At 35.5% G+C, this 27,021-nt stretch overlaps 2 protein-coding genes across 3 annotated transcripts; one reads left to right on the top strand and one right to left on the bottom strand.

The window, feature by feature from the left end:
- The first annotated feature begins 2,971 nt into the window (after positions 1 to 2,971).
- On the top strand, positions 2,972 to 5,953 carry LOC126688951 (putative serine/threonine-protein kinase-like protein CCR3). The gene has a single exon (XM_050383900.1). The coding sequence runs from the start codon at positions 3,107 to 3,109 to the stop codon at positions 5,669 to 5,671; it is 2,565 nt and encodes an 854-aa protein (XP_050239857.1). The 5' UTR covers positions 2,972 to 3,106; the 3' UTR covers positions 5,672 to 5,953.
- Positions 5,954 to 14,529: 8,576 nt separating this feature from the next.
- Positions 14,530 to 26,694, bottom strand: LOC126688936 (phosphoinositide phospholipase C 2-like). Of its 2 annotated transcripts, XM_050383880.1 has the most exons (9): positions 25,966 to 26,691; positions 22,336 to 22,532; positions 21,512 to 21,647; positions 21,201 to 21,431; positions 20,911 to 21,095; positions 16,403 to 16,520; positions 15,462 to 15,617; positions 15,279 to 15,365; positions 14,530 to 14,914 (listed from the first exon to the last, which is right to left on the bottom strand). In XM_050383880.1, the coding sequence occupies exons 1-9, from the start codon at positions 26,278 to 26,280 to the stop codon at positions 14,615 to 14,617; spliced, it is 1,725 nt and encodes a 574-aa protein (XP_050239837.1). In that variant the 5' UTR covers positions 26,281 to 26,691; the 3' UTR covers positions 14,530 to 14,614. The 2 variants fall into 2 exon arrangements, with proteins under 2 accessions (XP_050239837.1, XP_050239845.1); XM_050383888.1 differs by lacking the exons at positions 15,279 to 15,365; positions 15,462 to 15,617 and having other exon boundaries at positions 25,966 to 26,694.
- Positions 26,695 to 27,021: the final 327 nt, after the last annotated feature.

Raw genomic sequence — 27,021 nt, 5'->3', positions numbered from 1 at the left:
CTTAAATTGTTCCTACACCATACTCTCATGGGTATCCTACTGTACTTGTCCTTTTTCTGGGGGCACTCTGAGAGGTTGCCTTTGCCAGCGTGCCGTTCTTTCCTCCTGAGATTTGGGATGCCGAGAACAGGATCTTCCTCGGCAACGTTTCTAGGCTATTTGGGCTTTCTTTGTTCGTCCTCGGCCATTTCTCCCTCCTCGGCGTGGACCTTGGGCTTAGTATAAAGTGAGTCGGGGTTGTCAAATTCTTTGGCCCCACAATTACCATTACTATTATTGGTATTATTTTAATAATGTTAGTTTTTTTTAGCATTAATTATTTGTTATTCTAAAAATTTTGAACCAAGTATGTTATCTGTCTTACTTTAATAATGTTATCTATTTTTAATAATATCAATATCACTATTTTAATAATGTTTTTGTCTTATTGAATATGGTGTTATTTGTTCTGGCATGATGGTCTGAAGATGTTTCAAAAGGTAAAGTTGGGTTTTAATTAAAACAAGTGGACAATTTGGTAATTGAACCAACAATTCCTGAAAATTAAAGTGACTTTTTTGCAAAAGCTGGTTGAAGGTCCTTTGGCTTTTTGGTGGTTTTGCATTTTTTAAAAAAACAACTTTCTTACTAAAGCAGCTTTTTAATACCCACCAAACACCTAGCATTTTAAATTTTGAAGTAAAAAATACTTTTTGTCATTTGAGAGTGCAAACAAACGAGCACTAAAACAGGTAAAATTGGTTGAGAGATTAATTGGGTTTTTTTGGTAGGTCTTTGATAGAGTTTAAATGAGCAAGTGTTGCTTGATGACCTATTTGGATTGAGGGGGAGGAAGGGAGAGAGCAAAATGGACAAAGAACAGTTGGCCGGATTATAGGTTAATTTTTAGGCAATTATACTCCACTCTCCTCAATCCAAAAGGACCATGAGTGTTGAGAGAGAGTATGAGTTTGTGGAATTGTGTAGCTGAACTGCTGAAGTGCATGCTTCAAAAGTCTCTACTTTCACGTTGCAACCTTGAGTCTTCTCAAGCATCATTATTTGCCTGGATGACAGTTACTTTTGACAGTGGGGAAGGGAAGATTTGATACTTATTCCCATGTTTATGTCTGCTTTATCCTTCACATCTCATAGCTGTCTGTTGTAAAAGCCTAGCAACTTTAAAAACATTGAGGTCCTAATTTAGTGCCTAATGTCAAATTTTCTCTTCACACCGTGATTTAAACAAATATTTATTTGTTGGAAGACCATACGACCATGTGTCATCCAAACTGACATTATATTGACAAATTAAAAATTGTCATGTGTCATTTGGACCCATGGAGATAAATCTTCCAATTAGATAAGTTGAAATTATTCTTAATAAAATAAATAAAACTAGAGATAATTATCCATGGACACATTTTTAAAAAGATTAATTTAAAGTCATATTGAGAAGATTACTGTAAATAGAGATATCACCTAGCTCATTGATAACGAATCTTTGGAGCATGGAAATGCTGTAGAATTTCTACCTCAAAATTATTCAAAGATGTATTTATTCAAATCATTCTTCAAAACCAAGAAGTTGTAATGTAATCAAGTTCAAAAAGCCTCTAGAAATTTCAAAAATCCCCAAGTCATTAAAACTCTATTGATTCAAGCCTTTAAGATCTTGGAGAATTTCTACCCAGAAAGCTTTGAATATGAAGAACAAAAAGTCTTGAACAAGCTTATAGTCAATAGATTTATCTTACTTCCATTGTAAAGGTAATTCAATATTTCTTCCCATCAAAGTAGAGAAGATTTTGTGTTTGAATCAAGCTTATTGTGAATCAATTTCAATAGTTGTTTAACTAACGTGAAAGTTTTGTGCTCACAGTATCTTTTACAAAATCTCAAAATTCGTACCAAATTTGTCGAGGAACTATTGAAAACATTACTCGGCAAGTCAATGATTTCCTTGTCGAGGAGTGTCACGAGGTGATGAGAAGCAACATTATCAATTTTCTTTGTGCCATTCAGTCATAAAACTTATGGTCTCTGTATTTTACTATTGCTGTATATGAATGATTTTCTAACACACTAGTTAAAGGGCTTGTTTAGATACTACTTATTATTGAAAATTGAGAACAATGTAGCAAAATAATTTTTAAATATGTGAATAGTACTGTAAGACCCATATTAGAAGTTATATTTATCGAAAAAGGTACTTACGGGTCCTGTAAATAATACACAGAATCTATCTAAAAAAAACGCAAACGCGGTTAGTAACGCAAATCCAATCCCACTCAACGTCTTTCCAATTATTATGTTTGAAAATTTTCAGGCAGAGTTCAAGTTCAGTGGTCCACACATGTTTAAAAGTTAAAACTAATGATCATTTCCTTTATATATATATATATATATATATATAACTAACGATCATTTATATCTGTAATTAATGAGTCAACGCTAGAACCCAAATAATAAAGTTACTGTAAAAATGTAGCGAGTCCTAAGTCCTATCCTATTATCTAAGAAATATCATGAAAATACCTACACAACGTCAACATCTAACCTAATGATTAGATTTAATAGACATTTCCCCCGTGATTGCACAGTCTCTCCATAAATTTGTTAGCCAAAAAAGAAAAAAGGATGATGTTTCAAGTTTCAACATTAAAAAGCAACATCTTTTTTTTTTTTTTTTAGAAAGAAAAGCAACATCTATTTAATAGTGAAAGATAACTCAGTTTTTAACATTAAAAAGTCCATTCCATTGTTCTAGTTTTTATTTTTAAAGTTTAAATTAAAAAGTGGGGCCAAATGTAAGCTGTTCCGGACAGCTTTTATCCTAATATTTCAAAGGAGTCCAAGTTTGAGCATTTGCTGCAATGCATTGCATATCCTTAAAAACTTTCAAATTTTCAACCCAGTTACTTACCGAATACAGACTAGATTGGTTTCCAATGACGATGAGGTTTACTGTGTTTTTCATGCAGCAATTTCATAACCCTGTGACTGCATTGACAATTAGTGATTACCTACTGAATATTTGCTGGCTATCACTACAGGGTTACCTAGTATAAGTTCTAGAAATACATAAAACTTTAAAACCACCACTTGTTAAGCCCTAAAAAAAATAATGTCATCACCAAACTCACGGGATCACACAGCTATTTTCTTGCTAGTCATCATAGTCATTTATTTTACTCGCTTAGAGTCTTTTGTCATTCCCATTCTTTTTTATTTTTCCTTCTTCTTCCTCTCTCTCAATGAAGAAGAAAAAACTGCTAGTGTCACATTCTTTCAAATGACAATCTCATCCTTTTCACTCGCTATCACCGTCACACTTATCACATTGATATCTTTTTTGCTACAAACTGTTGTTTACAGCCTCGGCTCAGCCTCCACCACGACCATCACCTATGGCACTGCTACTGTCTGTGGTATCATTGCTGCTGAGCCTACCCAGAGAATCCAATGCTACCAAAACGGCCAAATCATTTCAATCCAACCAAACATCTCCTTTGAAGCCATCTCAGGTGGTCGCAGCTTCTTCTGCGGCCTCAGGTCTGGCGGCTTTAGCCTCATATGCTGGGACACTAGCTCATCTAACTCAAGCTTTAAACCAAAACGTATATATCACAATGAGATGATTAAAATGACTGATCTAGCTGTTGGTGATGCTCAAGTTTGTGCTAGAGAGGTCAACTCTGGTATGATCTATTGTTGGAGAGGGAATAGTGGTTCTAAATTTCCATCACCTGGAGAAGCATTAAGGTTTCGTGCAATCACATCTGGAAGTGGGTTTTCATGTGGGATTTTGAAGAACAATAGCACGGTTTTATGTTGGGGTAATGGTAAAATTGGCGCCGAGATTCAGAGACAGTTTGGGAATGTGTCAATGTCAACCTTAGTTGCTGGAAAGTCTCATGCTTGTGGTTTGACAATGACTGGAATTTTGGTTTGCAAAGGGAACAATGGTTCTGGTCAACTGGATGTTCCTTTTAGTTCCGCTTATGAGTTTTCTGGTTTGGCATTGGGAGAAAATTTTACTTGTGCTATTAAGGTAAGAAATGGATTGGTGGCATGTTGGGGAGGAAAAAACAGATTTGAATTTGATAGCAATGTGATTGAAAACGTTTCCTTTGAGTCCATTGTTGCAGGTTTGGATTTTGCGTGCGGATTAACATCGAGTAATTTATCGATGATTTGTTGGGGACCTGGTTGGTCTAATATGCCAAGTGAGCTTCCATTAGGAATGATAATTCCTGGACCATGCATTCAAGCTTCGTGTAACACGTGTGGTACCTATCCAAATTCCGAGGCTCTCTGTGAGGGGTCTGGGACTATATGCAAGTCTTGCCAGATTCAACTTCCAGTTGCAGTGCCATTGAAACCTATAACATCATCATCACAGGCAGTTCCTCCATCAACCATAGCCAGGAGCAAGGTTCTATTGGCGTTTGTGATTGTTGGATCAGTGGGGGCTTTTGGGGGCATTTGCACAGTTGTCTTTTGCTTATGGGCTGGACTATGCTCTTTCTTGCGCAAGAATACTCATGATTCTGTGCAACCCACAACTACTGAGGCCAATGTAGATACTGCTGCTATGCCTCAAATTGGTTCTAACGTCCCAACTTCAAGATCAGATTCCAGCAAGAGTCAAAGCCCCAGGATGTTGAGACAGAGAAGTGGGTCATCAACATCATATAAGCATGCGGACAAGACTCAGATATTTTCTTTCTCAGAGCTTTCCACTGCCACCGACAACTTCTCATTGGAAAACAAGATTGGTGCAGGGAGCTTTGGTATTGTTTACAAAGGCAAGCTTGCAGATGGCCGTGAAGTTGCGATTAAAAGGGGAGAAACTTCTATCAAAAGAAAGAAATTCCAGGAAAAAGATAGTGCATTTGTTGCTGAATTGGCATTGTTATCTCGGCTTAACCATAAGCACTTAGTGGGGTTAATTGGATTCTGCGAAGAAAAGGATGAGAGGCTTTTGGTTTATGAGTACATGAGCAATGGTTCACTCCATGATCATTTGCATAACAAGGACAACATTAATAGAAGTAGCAGCATTTGGAATTCTTGGAAAATGAGGATCAAAATTGCATTAGACGCAGCTAGGGGAATTGAATATCTGCACAACTACGCGGTGCCACCCATAATTCATAGAGACATCAAGTCCTCAAATATACTCTTAGATGCAAATTGGACTGCAAGAGTGTCAGACTTTGGATTGTCACTAATAAGACCAGAATCTGAACATGAGTCCATGTCAACCCAGGCGGTAGGGACAGTTGGATACATAGATCCTGAGTACTATGTATTAAACGTTTTGACAGCAAAGAGTGATGTTTATGGCTTAGGGGTGGTCTTGTTAGAGCTTTTGACAGGTAAAAGAGCTGTGTTCAAGAATGAAGAGGATGGGACAGGACCTATGGGCGTGATGGAGTATGCAGGGCCGCTAATATTGGCGGGGCAGCTACATAAGGTTTTGGATAAGAGGGTTGGGCTGCCGGAGGTGACTGAGGCTGAGGCAGTTCGGTTAGTGGCTTGCACTGCTATGCATTGTGTGCATTTGGAGGGGAAGGAGAGGCCTAACATGAGTGACATTGTTGGCAATTTGGAGAGGGCCCTGGCTCTTTGTGAGGACAACCCTGGTAGCCTCTCTCCTGCTACACTGTCCACTCATTCAGAATGATTCTTTTTCCATTTATTCTTATTATATTAGGGTAGTTGTTTTCCATTCAAAAATTTTCATTTTTGTTGTAATCACATCATCGATGTCCTATACTATTATTTTGTAAGATTAAACAAAATTGCAACAGTAAGTTAGGATGCATAGACACGGACACAGGTATAGGTATGGATACACGTACGATACGTCGATATGAGCAATTATTAAAAAATTATAACATGATATGGCAGATTGAACATGATTACGACACGGGTTCGACATGACTACGACACCTTAAATGAAGTGTCCGTGCATCCTAGATAGTAAGTTCTAACGAATTTTTACTTTAAAAAAAATAATGAAAAAGAGTTTTAATGAATTTTGGAGCTCAGTGTTCATCTATATGAAATAGAGAGGATTTCATTATTCATTGTGCATATTGTCCTGTTTTGGTGTTAAAAGCTAGTCTTCTTTTTAATTTTTATTTTAAAAAACAGCTGATCTTTTTCTCCTGTTTGTTGGCCTGGAAGAAATGGGACCATGAAGATTTATCAGAGATTCGAAGCAAATTTATTATAGCCGTGTTGTGGGATCTAAATCACGTTCATCCAAATCAAATTGCAGATTTTCAATGAAAGAACGTATGCTACATTATTTTGTGCCCAAGAAAATCAATTTGTTCTACCGTTTTTTATTTATTATTTATTTTTAAGTGGATCAAGATCTGACCTAGGTTTGCGTAGATTCGTGGATGTTTCAATTAATAATAATAATTATTATTATGCCTCTTTTTCTTCGGAAATGTAAATTGTACACACTTGGTCACAAACATAATACAAGCGCTTAATTTTTTTTTTAAACCAAAATCCTAATTTAAAGTCACATAATTTCTGGAATTCAATCCCCGCCTACATCAAAAATTGATTGGTGTCTTGGTTTCTATCATCAGAAGCAGACGTTATAGGTTAAAACTCTCTCTCAAAAAAAGAAAAGAAAAAAGTCACATGATTTCTATGCAAACGTTAATTGAGTTATTAAATTAAAGAGATGAGTTCAAGTTACACCTGATGTAACTTCACAAGAGTTACACCTTTTTTGGACCATTGATTTGTATTAGATCTAAGGGTGAAAAAAACACTTATAGTCATGTATTTATTGTTCCCTAGAAATTAGTAACTAAGTCATTAATTCTTCTTATTAAAAATAGAAAAATAAAAAACAGCATTAACTCTCTGCTCTCCATCATCTTCATCTTCTCTCCCTCTCTCACATGGTCTTTTTCTCTAAAAAAAAAAAAAAACGAAAAACAGCATGCTTCATAATTTTGATAGTAATGATCAAAGTAAACTTCTTTGAAAGCCATGTTTGATTTCTTATTCCTTAATCAAAAGAAATCCTGCACAAGTAACTAAAATAGTGCAACCACGACTAGCTTGAATCGGATAAGGATTGAAGTTTCATCATTTTACGAAAATTCTAGCATAAGATAAGGATTTTTTGTCCTTTACCAAGTACTTAACGACACCATTCATGAACTTTGGAATAATTTTAATTTGGAATGAGAATTATTTAAGCAAAATAGGAACAAAGCTAAACAATCCAAAATCATTTTTTAAATTGCAAACTAAAAAGCTCAACAAAACTTCAATTGTTATTGTCTTTCTTGCCTTCAAGCCCACAAGTGACGCCCACAAGATAGAACACAAGACCATGTGAGAGAGGGAGAGAAGATGAAGATGATGGAGAGAGTTAATGCTGTTTTTAATTTTTCTATTTTTAATAAGAAGAATTAATGACTTAGTTACTAATTTATAGGGAACAATAAATACATGACTATGAGTGTTTTTTTCACCCTTAAATCTAATACAAATCAATGATCCAAAAAAGGTGTAACTCTTATGAAGTTACACCAGGTGTAACTTGAACCAATCTCTAAATGAAATAGGGATTGTAATTTAGAAGGGGGTACTTAAAGAACAATATTTAAAGTATGAATCTAAGTTTTTGCCCCTATGTGTGTGTATATATATTATATTTCTTTGCATTTAATTTCTTACAAATATGATTTCATTGATGATATAGGATGATTAATAGTGAAAATTAAAGCATAGATTATGGTTTTTGTCAGTAAGATTACACATTAGGGAAACTCCAATTATAAAAACTCTACTTAAACTAAAAGTTTAGGCCTGTGTCTAATTTAAAAAAAAAAAAAAAGTGCTTAAACTTTTCAACTCATGTAAAAATTCATGTCTATTTTAGTATAAGAATCTAATTTTTTTTTTCTATTTTTTCTATTCATTTTTCAAAACACCTTACATTAGATTATTTATTTTACACTACATTTCGTTAAATATTAATTTTTCTTGATATTTTTGATTGTTTCTTTTTGTTCACACAATAATTATTAGGGGCTGCTCAAGGCCTAGGTTGAAGGCCCCCAATTTTTTAAAAATTTTACCCTTTAAGAAAATGCCCCATTTTATCGTAAAAAGGCCCAAAATTGTAGAATGATGATACAGATATTACAAATTTTTGTGTCATCAATGACAAAAAAATAAAACATACATTTATTTAATGGTTGAAGTCTACCATTTTCATCCATTTCCACATCAAATCATATTCATTATCATATTAATTTGTGTATTTTATGTAGTAAACTTTATAGTAACTTTAGCATTTTTCAAGATTGTAGGATAATAAGTGCTTTATATAAAAAAAATAAAAGGTTGTGTACCATTTTTCTCACCTCCAAAATGTCTCCAAAATATTATAGTAACAAAAGTTATAGCATTAGTGAAAATTTATACGGTTACGATGTATTTTTACACAATTTTGCATGGATAATATGGATGGATTTTGAGCTTTTTTTTTTTTTTTGAGAAGGAATACGGTCAACTTTTATTAGGAAAATCCAGCAGCTAGTACAAGAGAAACAAATGGTGGTGGAACAGCCTCCATCCACACCGAAAAATCCAAAATACTAATGGAATGTCTCACTAAGTTATGCGCTACCCTTTTACCCTCTCTATTTACATGAGAGTAGAGTAATTGATTAAACAAACTAGCATTACATTTGATATCCTCAATTAATAAACCAAAGGAAGACAAGTAAGTGCTATTATCTCTCAAGGCATTTGACAACACTTGGGAATCTGTTTCCAATATTGCTCGGCTAAAGCCCAGCTCAGCAGCAAACTCAAGAGCTGAAGAGGCTGCCATTGCTTCAATCTCCATGGGTGTGTACTGCTGTGGTAGCAGTTTAGACATAGAAGCCATGACTAAACCGTTGCTGTCTCGGATCACTGCTCCAATACCCGATTTTTTTTGCTCCTTGAAGATAGCTCTGTCGCAATTTATTTTCACCACATCTGGTATTGGAGGACGCCACATAGCCCGAAGTAAAGTGAGGTCAGGTCGAATGATGGCAGGCGCAGATTGGGTCACTACAAACTCAGCTACACGCTCCTTTGTCAAAGATGGAATTTGATGGACACTTAAGCATGGTTGGCTTAAACGCATCTGGTTCCTTTGAGTCCAAATTAACCACACCGACGTTGCAAACAACTCCATGCTGTGATCCTTTGTGATGAGCCATGAGAGCAATTCCTTGAAGTCCACAAAGGTGTGTTGTCTTCGGCAATGCTGAAATGGTTCTTCTTCCCACACCACATCCAGTTCGCTGCAATTCCAGAGAGCATGCAGAGCTGATTCGGGTTCATGTTTGCAGCAGTCACATGTTGGATCTTTGATGATAGTTTGCCTCACCAGATTCTCCTTAGTTGGCAACAAGTTCCTGCAAGCTCTCCACACCAAATTCTTGATTTTGTTCAGTACCTGAAGAGACCAAATTGTTCGCAACAAAACCTTGTCATATGCCATCTGATCTTCTTCCCATTCGGTCTGTGTCAGCCTTCAAAAATCTGTAACCGGACTTGCTCGTGTACACTCCGTTGCTAGTGAAAGGCCAAAATAAGGTGTCTTCAGCCGCACACCTTGAGAGTGGAATCGACTTGATCAACTCAGTTTCTTCAGGGGTGAACAAACCTTCTAACAAACCATGACCTCAGTGCCTTGTCTCCATTAATCAAGATCTCCACTTTAGCATCAGCCATTGTGTCCACCCTAGGTGATTGAACTTGTGGCATGTTTTCCTTGGCAGCAAGTGGTCTTGCCATATACTCACTGCCTTCCCATTCCCAATCCTCCATTGGCAGCCCCTAAGTAATACCTCCCTTCCATTTAAGATGCTCTTCTAGGCATGAGAGTCGCTACGTGACCATTTAGCCTCCATAAAGGTGCAATTTGGAAAGAAACGCGACTTAAAAACTTTGTGCAGCAATGAGTCTGGGTTTTTCAAAAGCCTCCATGCTTGTTTGGCTAACAAGGAGTCATTGAACATAGCTATGTCCCTAAACCCCATGCCTCCCTCCAATTTTGATTTAGTTAGTTCCTCCCACTTCAACCAATAGATCTTTCTTTTTTCTCCCCTTTGCCCTCACTAAAATTTCTTGATTATGGTTTCAATTTCTTGGCAAAGACCCAAAGGTATTTTGAAACACCTCGTAGCATAAATTGGGATGGCTTGTATGACTGCTTTAATGAGCGCCTCACGACCGGCTTGAGACAAGAGTTTTCCTTCCCATCCTTGCAATTTTTTCCATACATTCTCTTTGATAAAATTGAAGCCTTCCTTCTTTTTTCTACCCACCAAAGATGGCAATCCAAGGTATTGTTCAAAATTCACAATTTTGTGTATACCCAAGGTAGCCATGATTTCTTGTTTTGTTGCTTCCATGGTAGATTTGCTAAAGAAAATAGCTATTTTGTTTTTGTTCACCTTTTGCCTTGACTCCTCTTCATATTTCTCAAGGATAGTAAGGATTTTCCTGCAATCATCACCACTTGCCCTACAAAAGAGGAGGCTATCATCTGCAAACAATAAATGGGTTAGTGCTGGGCCTCTTCAGCAAAGTGGGAAGCCCTTGATTTCTCCCGAAATTGCTACTTGTTGGATAAGGCCATGGAGGCCCTCGGTGCAAAGTGGCGAATACCTCTAGTGGGTTGGATAAAACCTTGAGGTTCGCCATTGATCAAAATGGAGTAAGAGACTGTTTTAACACATGCCATGATTAAACCTATCCACCTTTCATTAAATCCCATTTTTCTCATGACATTTTCAAGGTAACCCCATTCCACCCGGTCATAAGCCTTAATCATATCAAGTTTAATTGCCATATACCTAAATTTCCCCGAATTCATGTTGTTCATGCTATGTAGAGATTCAAAAGCCACAATTATATTATCATAAATCAATCTATTCTTGGTAAATGCTGATTGGTGCTCAGTGATGATGGTGGGTAGAATAGTTTTAAGTCTATTTGCTAGGACTTTGGAGAAGATTTTGTAGAGGACATTGCACAAACTAATTGGACGAAATTGAGTGACAAATTCCGGGTTTTTTTATTTTTGGGATCAATGTAATGAAGGTGTGATTTATTGGGTGAGGGGTTGTACCTATGCTGATCCATGAGAGGACCGACTTGTTACATCCCTATCAACCACCCCCTAAAAGTGCTGATAAAATAATGGTGGCATGCCATCTGGTCCTAGTGCTTTGAGGGGGGCCATTTGCTTGAGGGCTTCCTTAACTTCATCATCTCTAAAGAGAGCAACAAGGGTTGCATTCATGTGGTCGGTGATGACATTATGGATGTGGTCCAAATTTGCTCCAAGTGCATTCGGCTTTGAAGAGGTGAAGAGGTCTCGATAGTACTTGATCATAAGGGCTGCAATGTCATTCGGATCCACCCTCCGATTATTTGATTCATCCATAATCCCACGAATAACATTTTTTTGGAATCTCCTGGTGGATCGATAATGGAAAAATCTTGTATTCTTATCTCCATTCTTAAGCCAAAGTGTGCGTGATCTTTGGCTCCACATTCGTGCTTCCCTATCCAAGAGAATGTTAATTTCCTCTTTGAGTGCTCTGACCCGTGTGTTCACCCTCATTACTTGTGCTTCTTGTTCAGCTTGAATCAAAAGTTCCTTCTTCTTGGCCAACTCCTTCCTCACATTTCCAAAAATGCTATAATTCCACCATTCAAGATCTTGACCACAATTATCAACCCTTTTCAGGATGTCATTGTCACTAAAATTGTGACGGTAAGATAACCACGAGGCTTCCACCACTTCACCACAACGCTCATCTGATAACCACTTCTCTTCGAATCTAAATAATTTCCTTCTTGATGGAATTTCCAAACCTAACAGATTAATGTATAGAGGCATGTGGTCTGATGAAGTACAATGGAGATGGTGCACAATTGTACCTGGGAACTTAAGAAACCAGCTCGCATTGACTGCACCTCTATCCTGTCTCTCCCAGATAGAATGTCCATTTGCGAAGTGCTTGCTCCATGTAAATATGTTTTCCACAAAGCCAAGATCAAGAAACCCACACTCATCTAACACATCCCTAAATAGCTGCATTTGACCCTGATTTCTTGTTGCACTCGCAAGTTTCTCATCCTGTCTAACTATCTCATTGAAATCACCTGCACATAACCATGGGATATCAGGATGATGATTAAGACTTCTCAAACTATCCCATGCTTCACCTCGCCTTGAAGGTTTGGTTCGCCATAAAACCCTATAAATCTCCATTCGTTAGGGGAGCCTTTGTCAATCCAAGTATCAATATAATACTTGGATGAATTTGACACCACTAAGTTAATTGAGGCTCTCCAAAAAAGAACCAAACCACCACCGTGCCCCACCTTCGGAACCACCCACTTATTTTCAAAGTCTAAGTTTTGTTGGATCGTATCTAGCCTTGCTTCTTCTGCCTGTGTCTCGGCAATAAACACAACAGAGGGATCTTTTGCCCGGATTATTTCTCCAAGCTCTTTTCTTGTACGCAGGTTCCCAAGCTCACGACAGTTCCATACTATGCAATTCATTGCGACTGGCGAGGCTGGGTGTCAGCCTCCACCAATGTGATATCGGCATCCTCCTCATTCCTTGAAACCTGGTAACATTTATTTGGTAACTTGGAATGGTCATCACTGAGTGCCGCTGTTCTTTTCCCCTTACTCGGTTTGCCTTGTGATAGTTCCTCTGTTGGTTTGTTGTTTACACGTACAATCCTAGTCCAACGTGGCCTGGAGGCTTGTGTAGAAACCCTAGGGTTCTTTTGGTTGTCATGTGCCTAGCAGCTGGTCTCTTTTGAATTCAAATCCTGTTTTAATTCCGTAATAATTGGTGAGGTAATAATGCCCTTTGGTTTTGGTTGTGCATGACAATCTTCAGTGGATGCATGTGGACGTAGATCAAGGCATGTGGGATTTTCTGGTATGGTAGGATTCTTTAATGAGTCAAACTCCTTTAAAACTACCCCTACCTCATTAAAGTGAATATCATTACTTCGCACAATTGAAGGATGGACTTCATTCCATTTTAATTTTTGAGCATCGTTGGAGGTATCTGACGTTTGGGACATTAATTTCGTAACGTTTTGCCTTAACTCCATGGTGTCCACATCAACTGAATCACGTCTCTGGTCATCGGTTTCTTCTCTACTCGGCGGTGGTGCACGACGTTCCTCTTGAGCCTCCATCTTCTCTCTTAATTCCACGTTGGTTTTACTTCCCATCGTTTCCTTCTTTGCAGAGGTCTGATTTTTCGTTGGTCTAGACTTGTAGAAACCAGGAACTTGGATAACTTGTTTGCGAGAATATGAGAACAGTGCTGCCCTGAGATTTGGCCCAAATTGCTTCTGTTCTTGATTAAGCGATCCTTCACTGTTCAGCCATATTTCGTGATCCTTGTCATCATGATCAAAGCAGCCACAACAATAGCATATATTTGATAATCTCTCATACTTGAAGCTAATCCAAACTTGCTTTTCTTTACCAATCGAAACCAAACGTCCACGGCATAAAGGACCAGTAACATTCATTGAAACTCTAACCCGAATGAAATTTCCTCCCTCTGATTCCCTTGGATTGGTAGTAGGTATGACCCTTCCCAGCACCTCACAAATCTTCTCCGCTGCCCTCACATTCATAAACTTAATCGAGAGGCCATGTACTTGCACCTAAAAGGAAGTCCTATCCAGCTTGAGTTCGTCAATCGAGGAATTAGTATCGTATCCCTCCATGACTACTAGATGTTTGTCAAAAGTCCATGGTTCACTTTGTAGCACTCTGTCCACCTCCATTTTGTTATCAAACACAAACAATACTCTGTGGTCCCCCAAGTGATGTACCCTGAATCCATTTTTTGAACACCAAAGTGGAATGAAGGATTTTGCAATAGCATCAATGTTCATTTGTGAGGAATTTTGAAGCAATACTGAACTCTGGAGAGCCCAATTCCTCATTCAGGCAACAACTTGGACCTTCTTTTTTTGATAAAGTAAGTCGGTTCCAATTTGAGGTCAGATCATCCATGGTGATGAGAAAGTTACACCAAACCACAGATGGATACAAAACTTCACTGTTTCCCAATACCCCCGGAAAAAAACCCAACAAGCCTTAGGATAACTTTGTTATCCCAAGGAGTACTATTGCTCCTTTCTAAGAAAGGGACCTCTATTCTACTATATAAGGAAAACTAGTTGGAGAGCTTTCCTAGGTACAGAGAAACCTCTTATGAAATCAAGTTTGGATGGATTTTGAGCTTGATTGGTTAAAATGTGATACTTTTTCTATATACAAGTACTAATATGAGTGCTCTTAATTACTCACTTTTGTCATTATTATTCAACGTAGAACTTCGGTAGGTAATTCACTTATACATGTATGTACACCCAACGGTTTTGAACATGCATCAGTGGTTTTCATAAAAATCTGTCTGAATACTCACATGAAAATCCATTTTTGTAAGAATGTTCAGCTAATATTGGGCTACAATGTTCTTCTGCTGCAACTTTAGTTTGTAATATATAACATAAACATCAGTTTAGGCAGATCTCATTTCAAATCGCATGAGAAGTCTTACATGTTTGTATTGGTTTCCCTTCTTATCATTTAATGGAACTACTCGGATACCGTTTCTCAACTCTGATATGGGTAGACATGTTTGGCCTCCGAAGTCAGGTACCCCTGTTGTGTCATACTCCAGAGCTTCAATCCGGAGAACAGCTAATTCAGGAACCCTCAGTGAGAACTCAAAGCTCTGATCCCATACTGGTAGCCATTCATCCTCAATTGCTCTCGTTTGTTTCCTGTCTTCATCTGCTGGGACTCCAGCAATTGCAACCTGTGAGCAAATTAGTTAGTCAATACATTTATTTCATTTTCATGTTCCAAGATCACCAAGACAGTCAGGTAATGATGAACACTAAGATTAACATAAGAAGATTTTTATTGGCACTAAATTCTTTTAGTAGACATCAGCGGATCTCGGATTTTCTACTAGTAGATATATTATTATTCTTTTATGATTGTGCTAAGAATAATACTACCGACACAACAAATTTCAATTTTATATTCTTTACATATGAAATAGCAGATTATGATTAGTATAAAATCATAGCTGCACCTTAAAAAACAGTAAGTCCTTAACAAGTTATTCATAAGCTAAATAAGTTGATCCATAAACTGAATGGCAAACAGGTAGTTACTTTAACAAAGAAGTCAGGTGGCGAAAATCGATCAAAGTGTGTGTGGCGGAATTCTCTACTCCACCCTTCTCCCAGGTAGACAGTTACCTGGTTGTTACCATGAAGATAATTTAGATGAGCAAAGCTATTAAAGAAAAGGAAGGACACACCAAATACAGTAAAAGTACTGCCTAAACAACACACCCTCAGAAATTTTTGAACTGGTGGCGGTGCACTAGGATTAAAAACCCTATTATTTGGATCTCCTACACGCAACAAAAAGTCAGGCTTTTTCACATAACCGCAACCACCATTGGCTCTGAACATGCCTTTCATAATCCAAAGGAACTTCGCATGTCCCTGTCGAGAAAAAGTTGGTAAAAGAGCACAGGCAAGCATTTCTACATGTAAGTATGGGACATATCTAGGCTTAAAGAAATGAAGAACGGAAAATTAATTGAATTTATACAATATGAAATGAGCAATTGATCTGTAATCAGTTAATAATTGATTATAGCAGAATAGTGTAAAACTTGTCCTGGCAAATTGTTTTATGTTATCATTTCTTCTGGGAAGTTCAAACCTCTTTGTAGCTCAAAGGCACAAATTCACATTACTATATTGTTAAAAAAGTTGACTGTACCAATATGGTCTTATGAGCAATTTCCATATCATGGAGTAGTAATACTAAGTTAGTTCTGGACTCGTGGTATTTAGACTGGCTAACGCAGACATCTGTGGCATGCTGATCAGCTGTTCATGATCTCCTAGGACATAAGAGAACTGTAAAATTATCCCTATAAATGTCCTCCTAGAACTAAATTACTTAGTTTCATGCCCTGACCAATCATCAAATCTTATCTTCAAGCTAAGGTGATTGGATGTAGAGAATGGTGAGTCCTTTATTGAATATCATAATGGGCCTAGAGAAGAGGTCTAGAAAAATGCCCGACGCAATCCAGTTTCAATTTCATAAAACTAAATGCAACACTCTATATACATCAAGCTAATTTTTTGAAGCGAGATGTACCATGATCTATCTTGGAAAGTATGAAACCATATATGGCTGTAGGTGTATGATTGATTATATATACAACTTCTATAGTAAATGTAAATGGATACTATGTCTTAAGAAGAAGTCTAACCTGCATATTAAGTGCAACCATTTGAGCTCCATGCGTCCATCCGAGCATAGGATCATAATTAGATGAGTCCAAGCGCATACCTTTAGGGTACACCCGGAGCAAGTTTCTTTGGGTAAACCTAAAGAAGAAAACCACAAGATTTTATAATGGATCATCATCATATCATTAAGATGGTGTAAAATAGTAGTATTCTACCCCTAGGTCATAGCAGGCCAGGTTAATTCAATTTGAGGCCTAAGGCTATTAGGCTTTTTTAATAATTAAATATCACATTAATAATATTTAATTTATTACCATCAATTTAGTTAAGGTTGTATATTATAATTTCTAAAAAAATTATAATTAATTGTTTTTACTTTTTGTTACGATGCTAGTGTCCCATATAGATTAAGTGTAAGCTTAACAATATGTATATAAGCTCTTGGATATCCTCTCCTTGCAAGCCAATTATTAAGAGTGAGTTATACCTATGTGTTTGTATCACTTTTAATATGATTAATTAATTCACTTGAGTGAAAATGATGATTACTTTTTGCCATTGGTGACAAAACAATTTATAAGACCATTATACTAAAATTCATAGTATTTCTAGTAAAGACAAAATTTATGTACAGTATCTTAGGTGTCATTCTTTATGTTCCTCTCTTAAGATTCTGTCAAGTGGCTACTTAACTTAAAAAATATACTTCCATTCATGAGAAAAAAGCCACATGGCAGAATTTTAAGAGAGGAACCTAAAAAACAGCAGCTAAGTACTGTACCTAAGTCTTGCTCTTCTAGTAATACTTAAAATTTTGTGTCTTTTAATGCATTTAAAAAAAAAAAATTAAGAAAAAAATCACTTATTGCCCTAACATTTGGGGTCCTTTCTCTTGTAAGGGTCCCTAGGCCATGGTCTAAGTGGACTAATCCTAGGGCCAGCCCTAGATAAAGGATCCTTATGCACACAACCACGAGTTAGAAAGATTCTTAGGCGTTATTAGTTAGTACCCTAGACTGTATTGTACTTAATTTCCATTTGTTAAAGATATTAAGATCCAAGAGACTCAAAGCACATGTACTAACAGAGCAAAAAAAAAAAAAAAAAAAAAAAAACCTAACATACATTAATTCATTGTTAAAGAGCACTTCAATAGTAAAGATATAGCATTTATGGACTCTCTATAGTGGATGTAGATGGTTAGGCCGAACCACGATAAATTCTTTATTTTGTTTATTTTTCTTTTCTCTTTTCTTTCAATCACTCAATAACTTATTAAAGCCAATAGATCTAAGCCTTTAATTCTTTCTTAGAAAATTAAAACTCATCTACCAGCCAAGAGATACAATTACTTAAGATGTCGTGATTTCAGAAGAAGAAGGAGGTTGGATTTCCAAATAACTTCAAAGTTTCAAACTGGTGCCAATTTAAATGATAATAATAATAATCAATTTAATATTATTTTAAAAATTTTGTCCCCATATTTGGTATGCTCTATGTCTCTCCTTGTTTTGGTCTACGAATGGAACCTCCTTCATCACAATAGAATAGACTCATGGTCAGCAAACCATCGTGCTCACATAAGTGTCAAAGTGCTAGAAATCTATACGCATATGGCAGAGTTAGGATTTCAATTTAAGGGAAGAAAGATTAAAAGACAAGATTGAAAGTAAAATTAATCCAAAAAATAGAAATTCAATATTAATAACAAAATAAATAAGCAATTATATGCTAATGTAATTGTCACTCACAAGCTAATATTAATATAAACTTTAATTTATTTTTTTATACCTAGTTTTAATTTACTCAAGTACCCTCGACGTATATAGTTAATGATAATTAAATTGAGAAATTAACTTGAGTTGAATGTATAAAGTTTAATCACGTAGTTTGATGATTTCTTCAAATAAATAAATAAATAAATACAAAAGTGTTAAGGGCAATATACCTTCAAAGTTGTATACGTATCTCAACTTTTCTTCCTCTATTAATCTAAGTAGTTAAAATTTTGGATTATAGCAAAAATTCAAAGTTTGAAACTATGAAAATGTGAAGAGATGGAAGAGAGAGATTAGTAGATGCTCTAAGGTTTCTTTTAGCAATAAGTAAGGTTTCTTTTAATTGTAAATAGTAGACAGTAAAATAGTGTCAATGGTAATACTAAATAAAAATAAATAAAAACTTGACAACTTAAAAGTCGTAAAATTTATTGTGAAAAATATTATGTACTCTTTTAGTGGTATACTTCTACTAACGTATATAAAGGCATAAAATGTCTTTTTTTTTTTTTTTTTTTTAATAATTGTGGGACCTAATATCCAATCTTGATTCCTGAGTCCTTGACAGAGTATCCCCAATAAGGTTGCTAAATTGACTTAAAAAGTCAATTTAGCAACCAATACTCTCAAAATGTATTGTACAGCAAAGAAGGTAAACTTTAAAAAAAAAAAAAAAAAAAAAAAAAAAAAAAAAAAATTGAGTATTAGCTACAGTGAGCTATAGATAGCAACTCATTGTAGCTTAAAATTTAAAAAGCAAAATTAATTTTTTAATGTGTGGTGTTAAAAAAATAGTATTTTAATGTGTTGATGGTTGTAATTGTTATTTATTGTATTGTTTATATTATTTTGATGTGTTGAATGTTAAAATAAAACTTTTGATGTTGATTTTATTATAAAGTGGGATGTTAAAATAGATAAGGTAATGTTTTAAGTTGCTAAAAGCTATATTTTTTAACTTTCTTACTATGAATGCTCTTACCATGGGGAGAGTGAATATGTGATAAAGTAAATAGATGAAAATAGTCTTGGTTTTTTTTTTTTTTTTTTTTTTTTTTTTTTTTTTTTTTGGGGTGCTTTTGAGAAGCATCATGTTAGTGCAATGTGTGAACTACTTTAAACCATGATAAAAGACCATTATTATAAGCTCAAGGGGGGTAATTTCCCCCTCTCGCCTCCCTGGTTCTGCCCCTATCTCCAACACATTAGATCCAGTTTTCATTATCTTACCAAAACCAAACCACCAAAACTTCAATTGGCACAATCGGGCTCATCCATTTGATGCAACAACAAGGACTCGTGTGAGTCCAACTTGGGCATATTTAATCAATTTGATAATTACTACTATGAGGGAATGAAGATTCGAACCTAATTCTTCTAATAAAGAAGAACGTGTTATTTCACTGAATTGTTAGGCTTTTAGTGCAACTTGGGCTTCTAGCTTAGTAAAGGTTTGGAGGAAACCTATACTCATGCTCAAACTCAATGCTCTAAGTAATTTTTTTTTAATAATAATAATACAAAAAAGGTGTCATAGCATGGCATCACAAGGTGCTGCCACATCAACCCTAGATATACTACCAATCATGATAGTGTAATTGGCTCTGCCACATGTTGACATAGGAGTTTTACCATATCAACCAGATATTAGTGTCATGTCACCTACCATATCATCAACATGTAAGTATAAATACCACACCAACTACCATGTCAATATCTTGCAGGCCCATGTGTCACATCTCTAGGCCACATTTGTTCATATCTGCCAACATCTTGAATCACCATGTGATTGTGATTACTCTTGAGTCTTCTGAGGGAAGATGTGTCCTACAAACCACTTAGCACCATGGTCTACACATGATGTTTCCATTTGTTGACGTATATTATAGAAATTGGTGTCATCCATCATCATCAATTATGGTCATTCACTACAATTGACATCTGTCTTGCGCTTTTCTAGCTTGGTCACAATATACATTCAAAACCTTATAAGCTCAAGGTTTTATCTTAAGTTTGAGAGAAAGTGTTCGAGATATATTTACCTAAGTAGCACAAACCTATTGTGAGCCCATGTTCTAATAGATAAAAGTAAACTAACCTTACATTAGTCTAGGGTTAAACTAGAGTTCTCTACCATACAAACATTAAGTTCATTGTAAAAGAACTCTTCAATAGCAAAGATATTGGAGTCAAGGACTTTCTCCTGAGGACATAAGTTATCAAGCCAAACCACGTTAAATTCTTACTTCCACACTTTAATTCTCATTTATTTTTTCAACCACAACTTTAACACCATTAATCTTGATTGCCATTATCACAAAAAAAATGAAAAAGCAAGTTTGGTTTTGGAAACGATTCTTTCCAATATGAATCCTTTGATGTTTAGTCAAATGTGAATCATTTAAGTGTTAAAAAATCTAATGGCCATATAAAAAACCATGTAAACCACATAAAATCAAATAAATGCCACATATTAAAAGGAGTTAGAGGATTTGATTTTGAATAGGAAGAGATCTTACATGTGTAGTTTTATGACCTAGAAAAGTACCCATGTCTTTGCACACACGTGTGCGCGCTCACACACACATATATAAATAGAGAGAGAGAGAGAGAGAGAGAGAGAGAGAGAGAGAGAGAGAGAGAGAGAGAGAGAGAGAGAGAGAGAGAGAGAGAGAGAGAGAGAGAGAGAGAGAGAGAGAGAGAGAGAGAGGAGGCTGTTTCGACAGTATTTTACAGAAATATTTAGTCACCTGATAATAGCAGCTCCATGTGTTTTTACAGCATTTTCAAGCTCTTGCTCGCTCAAGCTGAGACGTCTAACTGTATTAGTATCAATCAAACAGTCATCTATTCCACCTTTGGGCTTTCCTGCATGAATGGCAATTAAACTCCTGTATTCAGGGAAAATTTGGTCTTCATCCTCATCAAGCAGCACCTGCTGACAATAAGTGGGTAGAGGGCAATTAAATAATTAATTATTTGTGCAATAATTGCATATATGGTGGCTAAGCTAACTTAGCGTACTCCATTTCATTTGCACCTTATCAGTCGCTCCAAGTTTCTTTTTGTATGTGTTTTGAGTTTGTTCCTCATCAGAAGATCCCTGCTTTTGTGAATCTTCTATTTCCATTGAACTCTCCTCATCAAGGTATTCCTTTGGTGGCTTAGTTGATATCAAAATTTTTCTCTTCAAAGATCCCGGTGAAGGGAACACCTCTAAATTTTCTGCATCATTGCGATATAGCATTTCTCCAAATGTTTTAGTGACCATCTACAAGAAAAAAACATGAGCAGTCATGAAAAATAGTTTCTTTAATTAAACCTTAAGAATGGAAAAGTTATTTTACTCACCTTGGCTACTTTAGCTTGGAGAGTTTGTTTTAAGTGGTCTTCAAAAGTAATCACAACAGGATATTCAGAGGCCGAAAATGCATTTTCCTTAATAGCATGCAAACATTTGATGAGGTCCACAGGACGAGTCAGAGTCCTACAGTTTTAGAGAAAATCAATTAATTGAAGTAGAAGGGTACCTTTTTCATCTATCTAAGATGTGAACCATGTGAAAAGAATAAGTTGGATGCATTTGAAGATAAACTTCTCAAGGGAAAAGATCTTATAGGCATGGTTTTATTTTTCTCAAACATCATGTCATTCAGGCTTCTTACTACTATTTTTGTATTTGATCTTTGCTATCAAATGGTAGACAACTTTCTAGGAATGGATGATCTTGCTTGCCTCGCATTCTTTAATTTTTTTTACCAAAAACAAAAAAAAGAAAAAGAAAAGTTGCATGGTGATATCTTGAATGTTTGCTGGGTGAATTTTGGGTTTATAAAGTGATTACAAAGAATTCCAATTACAACTAGCCATTTTGGCTATAAGGGTAGATGTCACTATACTTTTTTCTTGGGTCATAACAAATGGTATTAGAGGACATTCTCTGAATTCCAAACATCTAGAGATGTAATTATAAATTTACCCTCTTTTATCTAGAGGAGGTTTAGAAAGTCCATGCAGAAGCTAAACAAGAGTTTGCAAATTGTAAATTGCAAAAAGAATTTGGCAAGTATCAGTGTATCACCAACAAAACGAAGCAGTTAGTAAAATTAAAGCAACTCTAGATAACACCAAGTTAAAGTTGGGCACTACTTCAAATAAAAACTAAAACATCATACCCTCCGTGACGAACTTCAACATCATTTTTCTTCGAGTTTGGCCATAAATCCAATTCAATTACTCTTACACCTCTTTTTAGGGCGTCTACGATGGGGCCGGTACTACTGTCACTGCTGAGTTGATTACCAGTTAAGTAGGAGTTATGGCTTGTGTATAAGAAATAATGAGCCAGTGGAGCACTCATGTCGTGGTGCACCTGGATATAAAAATAGCCTTATCTTAGATAAGGTAAAAAAATGAACTTTGAAGTTGTTCTAACTTAAGTTCTCTAATTCATTTCTAAAAAAATAAAAAATAAAAAGAAAGAGTTTTCTAATTCAACCATCTAGTTACATTTATCAATATAACACATGGTTGAATTACATTGTATTTAGGGAACGAGAACATTGCTTATATTACTTTGGCCATTGCAATCACATATTTGAATTTAATTAAGGAACCTAAGATACAAGCACCTAAAAAACTATACCTAAATTTTATACTAGATCGTTTTGGTTTTTCCTAAAAACTCTTGCAAGCAACTAGACATTTTCTTGTCTCTCTTTTTTCCCATGTTAATGACATGTAACATCACTTTATTTTTGGGATGGACCGAACATTTTAGAACATTGCCCAATATAGGCCGTAAAAACATAGTCAGATCCAATTTAATATAAGGCCAGCAACAAGATGGCCCAAGTTACAAGTAATGACCCAAAAAGAGATGAATCGTAAAAGACTCAGGTCATGGGACAACAAAGAAAGAAAAAGTCTGATTCCGACCAAAAAGAAAAAGAATCTGACCAAGAAAAAGATACTTTGGATAGTGATGCATACACAATTTTTGGGGAGGAGAAAAGAAAAACTAAAAAAAAAAAAAAAAGAATTTTGGTTGCTTTTAATGAATCACTTTGGTCCATAGTGAGAATAAAAAGAGAGATGTTACGTCTACAATATTTTTAGAACATTTTTACAACAAATCACATGTGGTTAGTGGTTATTGGTTCAAATTTTAAACTAACGCTAAGATTACTTTATTGCCCCAACAATAACAACTAGTAACAACTTGCCATTTAGGATTTGTTGTAAAAATGTTGTAGACATATCATTTCTCGAATAAAAATTAAACAAAAGATAAGTTTGGATTTGATTGAGGAAATCCTAAATTCTAAATACCAATTTAGATCTAACTTGGATTAAAATTCTCTGATGATTTATTAAAAATAACTTCAGCTATTTAAATACAACAAAGTAACGTTAAAAACTTGAAATAGTGAAGCACTTCTCCTAAACTTATGGTCACAATAATTGTGCTTCTAAAACCAAGAACACCACTAACACTAACAATACAATCCAAATACAACTCAATTAACAACTTCCTATAGCTATAAACATAGTAATTCCCTACAAACATGAAATACCTAATGAGAAATCCCAATATTTTTATAGCACTCTCACAACAAATTATAAGTGTTAGGTTGTTGCTAGTGGTTAAAAAAAGTAAGTTTAGTGGTGTGTTCAAATTACAACTAATAACAACTTACTACTTAGAATTTGTAATGAAAAATATTATAGACGTAACACTTTTCATAACTAATAAATAAAAGAAATGTTATGTTTACAACATATTTATAATAAATCTTAAGTGATACGTTGTTATTTACTGTTATTAATAAATAAGAAAATAATTTCAACGATGAATTCAAATTAAAACAATATCAAATTAAAACAAGTAGGAATTTACCACTTAGAATTTGCTTTTGTAAATATAACGTACGTACCACTTTCTATCAAATTAATGTGTACGTAACAGATGGCAGACTTTATATTCAATTGTACAAATAATTGCTGGGCTAACTGCACAATTATGTAGACAAGATTCATAAACTAGGCATTCCCTTAAAAAAAATATAAATAAATAAATAAATAAATTTCATTAACTATCCCTGAGATTTGGACAAATACCAAGTAAGTTCAAAACTTTTTAAAACAATCCAATTTAGTCCCTGGGCACAATTTAGTCCTAAACTCCCTTTTTCTCTCTCCTCTCTTATCTGCCGTCCCTCTCTATGAAACTGAAACCCACCACAACACACGGTATCATCTAGACCAAAAAATAAAACCCACCACAACACATATCATCCCTAAGCCCTTTCATATATTCCACTGGATCACACATTTGATGAGCTAAGTCGTCCATCAGGTCCACTCCACCGAGCCAAACACCGCGGTGACATTCTTGAAGGCAAGTAAGAAGGGCTTGAGGGCGATTTCAATGGTGTCGTCAGCGTGGCGTGGAGAGCCACGGAAGGTGTTTGATAAATTGACAATTGCTCACTGGAAGAAGCTACAGAGGGAGGAACGGTGATCGGCGATGGTCTCAGCGAGGTTGTTGGGCAAGAGTTGCTTGCCAGTTGCCACCACGATCTGCGTTGAATCTTGGTTTCTATACTCTATGGTTGAGGATTGGCTTGGGTATTTGTTGTGTTTGGTTGCTGGGTTTGATTTGGTATTTCTCTATGGGTTGGTTTTCTTTTTTCTTTTTGAAATGGTGGTTTTCTGTTTGGGGGTCTCGTTGATGATGGGTTTAGGTTTGAGAAGAGTTGCGTTTTGATGAAATTTCTGGTGTCGGTTTATGAATGGTGTGTGTTTGTGTATTTCCTGTTTATGTGAACAATTCAAACCTGGTCTCTCTTCTACTTGGATGCTGTTTGTGTTTGAATTTGGTGGGTGTCCTTTGAAATCTGCATTGTTGGGTGGTTTGGGTGGCTGAAATTGTTTTAGTGTGGTTTGCTTTGGCAGTGGGTTTTTGGATTGTTTTGATTTGGGTGGTTGTGAGCGTGGGTCTGCGATGATTTGAGTTCTAATTTGTGGTGGTTGGCTTTGTTGCAATGGTGGTGGGGTGGTGGTTGTGGTCTCAACTAGTAGATTTGTGGGCTGTGGTGGGTTTTGTTTTTTGGTCTGAGTTAGAATGAGAGAGAGGCAAGAAGAAGCGACAAAGGAGAGAGAAGAGTCAAGAATGGTTAACGTTCTTAAAGCCATTTAGGACCAAATTTTGATCAGGACTAAGTTGGATAGTTTTGAAAAGTTTTAGACCTGTTTGGTATTTGTCCAAACCTAGGAGTAGTTAATGAAATTTAACCAAAAAAATGAAAACCTGCCTAGTAGGCAAGTATTAAGTCAAGACAGAAACAGACAAGGAATAGCGAAATTAGAAACTAATAAGGCTGGTGATATCAAAATTTTCACAATATTCTTTATATATACGGTAAGATTTCAAATAGTGTAAATTCTTATGATTACTCTTATCATTATATCATGTTTAGACACCAATTAATATGTAAAAATAATTCTTAAAAAAAAAAAAAAAAAAGTAAACTTTACCAGTTGAATTGTCTTATTGTAATTGGTGTAGAATAAAAATACTGTTAATGATAAGTATATATATATATATATATATATATATATATGGAAGTGATGTTACCCCATTCATGACTTATCATCCTAACAAGTAAAAAAGAAAATATTAAAATTTTTGTGTATTTAGCATCACTTATATAATAATATTCATACACATATAAAAATGATATATAATAATTTAGATCTTCTACTGCTTATAAACATGAAAATATATAACTATAGAAGATTACCCCAAGAGGACGGAGAGGGCCATTTTGATCATCAGTCAGAAGATATCGGATAAAAATATCCAGAGTAAGACCCTTCCTTGGCAGGAATTTGAGAAGCTTGTGGGTGCTGTTGAAGATGGCCTGAGCACTGTCCTTGCTGGCATTTTGTTCTTCTTGAACCTCAATGAGGAACCTGTGCAGGTGATCAACGGTCATGACGTCATTTTCCGAATATTGTTGAAATATTATCTTCATACTTTCCGGAGGTTCAGCCTCCCTTAGCCTGAACATTCTCTTGAAACAGAAGCAGAACTTGAAATGCTGCTTATAAGCCATTTTTTACACAAGAGACGGGATTGAAACTTGTGGTTGTTGATGTTTCTAATGGCCTATGTTACTCCCTTGCGCTATGTTTATATTGTGAGAGAGAGGAAGAGAGAGAGAGAAAAAAGTTTATAATGCTTCTTGTTTCTGTGTAATATCTGTGGAGTGAAAACTTGGGTACTTCTCAAGAATGGCGTCTGGGCAAAGTGAGAATATGTTCTCATGTAAATTGATATGTAAGGAAGGTAAAACAGTATACATTCCTTACTCCTTTTTGTAACCAAAGCAAGAAACACGCTATTATAATATTCAATGTAACCAAAGCAATCGCTATCTCTATGAGAATCAAACTATTCTAGCGCTATTATAATAATCATTATATCTACAGGAAACATGTAACTTCTTACACGCATCTTTCATCTATATTGTTGTTGTTGAATTACATTAATAGACATTAATAAAAAATCAGTGTCTTAATATGATAATAAAAAGTAATTATTAAGAATAACTTCATAGATTGAAATGTTGAAACTATTTTTTTATTATAAAAATTACATTAATAAATGTGATAATTGAATGTGACATTAAAATGGTGTGTAAAAGAAGTATGTAAAGAAAGTGTGTAAATAAAACTGATACTTATCTCTTTCTTTTCTCTGGATAATAAGGAAGAGATTGCTTGTCTTGGGTTTGTGCCGTAAAGAAAGCAGAATACAAGGTTGGGAATGGTGGGGCAGGGACAGTAAAGTTGCG

The sequence above is a fragment of the Quercus robur genome, chromosome 1 (assembly GCF_932294415.1).
Source record: "Quercus robur chromosome 1, dhQueRobu3.1, whole genome shotgun sequence".
Classification (NCBI taxonomy): domain Eukaryota; kingdom Viridiplantae; phylum Streptophyta; class Magnoliopsida; order Fagales; family Fagaceae; genus Quercus; species Quercus robur.
This window is presented reverse-complemented; position numbering and strand designations above follow the sequence as displayed.

Bases quoted from the DNA above. Each gene is read 5' to 3' on its own strand.
- LOC126688951 (XM_050383900.1), top strand. From the start codon at position 3,107: ATGTCATCACCAAACTCACGGGATCACACAGCTATTTTCTTGCTAGTC.
- LOC126688936 (XM_050383880.1), bottom strand. From the start codon at position 26,280: ATGGCTTATAAGCAGCATTTCAAGTTCTGCTTCTGTTTCAAGAGAATG. The intron at 21,648-22,335 runs GTATGATGTTTT...CTAAAACTGTAG, and splicing joins GTTGAAGTTCGTCACGGAGG to GACTCTGACTCGTCCTGTGG. The intron at 16,521-20,910 runs GTGACTAAATAT...TTTCTTCTTTAG, and splicing joins CATGGAGCTGCTATTATCAG to GTTTACCCAAAGAAACTTGC.